Raw genomic sequence first — 2954 nt, forward strand, 5'->3', positions numbered from 1 at the left:
TGGCAATACCTCGACCACGATAGAATACAGCAGTGTCTTCTATCGTGGTCGATGTATTGCTCTATTAAAGTCGAAGCAATTCCGCGTTTCTTCTAATCAATGTGTGCTGACCGTATATGGAAATGATGGGAAGAAGTAGTACGGAGATGAGAACGCACAGATAGTGGTTGTAATCCTTACCTGTGAATCACTGTTTGCTCGTTTGTTATATATTTAAAAAAACATATTACAAGTAACAAAAGCGCACACACCTTTGACTAAACTATCGCACAACTGTTGAGTAGTTTCTTTGAGGTTATATCAATGTTCGTACATTACTCGATTTTTAGTTGTGCAACTAAACAGTTGAATTGGCTGCGAAACAATCGACAATCGCATAACAGTGTGATCGTGAGGCAAAGGCAAAAAAACCGCGATGTTCTTGTTTATTCCGTTTGTAAACATTTATGTCCTATTTATGGAAACATTTTATTATTCTGCTGATTATATTAATCTAAGAGTCCTCAATGATAGCTTGCATACGTCACTGCGAAATGAGGATAATTCGAGCATTACATTTATTATCTGTGCCTACTTTTTTATCTGATCAATATAAATTATTACTAACTCATGTGATTATCATATTGTATCGTCCCTTCTTCGGTTTATCATGTTCATATCGAAGTTAATATTTTCCTTGTATCTCTAATTTTTAAACATTTGTAAACATTTTGCGATGAATTTAAGAACTATTCTGAAGTTGACACGTCAAATAATTTAGTTTAAATTTATTTTTGGTTTACATTTTAGTTGGTTTGGTTTAATTATTAAATAAAGGTTTAATTATAAAATGAGATCTGAAGTTATTGATGAAAGTGCGTTATCTAGTAGCGAGGAAGACTTAATCGATGACGTAATAAGTGAATCTCTAAGTGATGTTGTTGTTTACTTGTTTTACGGTTGCATCGCAATGCTGCTCGTAGTATTTAGTATTACAACTTTAAGAATGTTAATATTAGGTAAGTTTTTATCCCTATTGGAAATTGGATTAAAATTCACAATGTTCATTTCTCGACGTTAAATTTAATCGTGTCTTTTGCGTTTATTCATTTGATTGTAAATGAATAAATGCAGTGCCCCTTTCCACCCTTTTCTTAAGAGGAAAGGATTGGAAGGAAAAGTTGATTTGACGGTGGAGGATCCGCATAGGATGGGGAAATGTCTTTATCTCTCCTCCTCCGTCAGTCAAGGGTAGGCAATGCATTTGCAATTGCGGATGTTTATGGGCAGCGGTCGCTTTCCATTTCGGTGGATTTAAATTCTTATATTATAAAAAAATCACAATTTTCACTTCTCTACGTTAAATTTAATCATGTCTTTTGCGTTTATTCCATTGTAATTTTCTTAAAAAAGGTTACAGATTTCTTATTCTTTCAATATTAATATAAATTGCATGTATTTTGATAAACAAACTAAAAAATAGTGTGTATTTATTTGCACCATAGTTGGAGAGGAAAATCTATCCTCGCAGAAAACAGTTCGCTTACTTTGTTTTTCTTTTCTAAAAGGCCTAACTTATTAACAGCCCATAGATTTTAAATTCTTTGATTTTGTATAGGATTGCAAACGAGCGAGGTTATTTGTCAAAATAGTGAAGTAAGCGCTACTCATAGACATCCGTTAGATGCGTTGTCTCCCTCTAGTATAAAGAGGAGAAAGAGAGGAAATTTCCTCTACCTATCTGTTCATCATCCACTTGCCCTTATCCCTTACGAAGGGTCGGCACAATATGTGCTGCTCTTCCATACAACTCTATCAGCCGTCATATCTTATCCACTCCTTTCTCAAGCATATCTTCTTTAACAAAATCCATCCATACTTTCTTCGGTCTTTCTCTACCAATCTGTTAAAACTCTACAAAATTTACTTGTACTAAATGTAGGCCTTCGCAAGCACACATATCGGACGAAACGTGGAATTGCACTTCACACCCGTCTTCAATATTGTTAAATAACGCTGTTCAATATTAGATTTGATAAATCCGTACACGCCTTATGTGCCTCTCGAGTGTAAATCGTAACGTTGAATTATCAATTTGAGTCAGTAAGGTGATCGAGAAGTTATGGTTCGATATAGGTTATTTGTGTTTTGTTTTCTTATTGACATGAAAACCCAAACCCAGATAAATTGATTAACGTGATAACAGACTAGTTTCGGAAATTAATTCCAAATCCAGGTCATCAGGATTTAATGTAGATTATAATTATGATTTTTTTTATACTTTTAATTAGTAATTAGTATGACAAGACTTTAAGATAAACTTTAATTAGTTATGAGAGTGTTTTAAAGTTTTATGTTTTGTAAATATGATGCTTTGAAGATTAATAGTTCACATTATTGCCAACTGCTATATACCAGTGGGCAGATGATGATACGATCCTTGTATGTCTATATGGTTATCGGTGGTCAAATTTGACGTATATTTTTGTTAACACGTTACACATTTAGTCTTACTATTGGTGACAGCAAATAAACGATTCTTTGTTATTTATTTTCAGGTCAGAAAACACGCAATCCTCAACAGAGGCGGCAATACCTGGGATCACGGTCACGGACCTCGCTACCACAGCCAGACCCCACAGTCTACGTGAGCCCCGCCAATTTACCTCCACCTCCGAAATATGGTATGTTTTATGAATTTGAAAATGGAACAAAAATTAAAAGCGCACCTTTGGCGAAACTAACGCACAACTGTTGTGCGATTGTCGATTGTTTCGCAGCCAATTCAACTGTTTAGTTGCATAACTAAAAAAGTAGTGTCCACACTATATAAGCTGATAGGAATCAAAGCACAACTAAACAGTTCTGTAACAGTTTATTCAAAGGTGTGCGCGTTCTTAATGTCAACTTAAAAATCACTCGTCTATGGAATTCTAAACCAAAATGCCGCACATTGGGCTGAATCAAGTTGCTCC

The 2954-nt window shown here is 34.7% G+C and overlaps 1 protein-coding gene across 7 annotated transcripts in view; it reads left to right on the forward strand.

Moving 5' to 3' along the window:
- Positions 1 to 2954, forward strand: part of LOC106103283 — a 36753-nt gene that overhangs the window by 31940 nt on the left and 1859 nt on the right. For 6 of the 7 annotated variants that reach the window (XM_013283010.1, XM_013283009.1, XM_013283011.1 and 3 more), the window contains exon 2: positions 2538 to 2663. In XM_013283010.1, coding sequence (XP_013138464.1) covers positions 2538 to 2663 — 126 coding nt within the window. Of the gene's footprint in view, positions 1 to 610; positions 999 to 2537; positions 2664 to 2954 lie in introns of those variants that run through there. The other variant, XM_013283006.1, reaches the window with a different exon arrangement.

Source organism: Papilio polytes, unplaced genomic scaffold (genome assembly GCF_000836215.1).
Source record: "Papilio polytes unplaced genomic scaffold, Ppol_1.0 DF823835.1, whole genome shotgun sequence".
NCBI classification, from domain to species: domain Eukaryota; kingdom Metazoa; phylum Arthropoda; class Insecta; order Lepidoptera; family Papilionidae; genus Papilio; species Papilio polytes.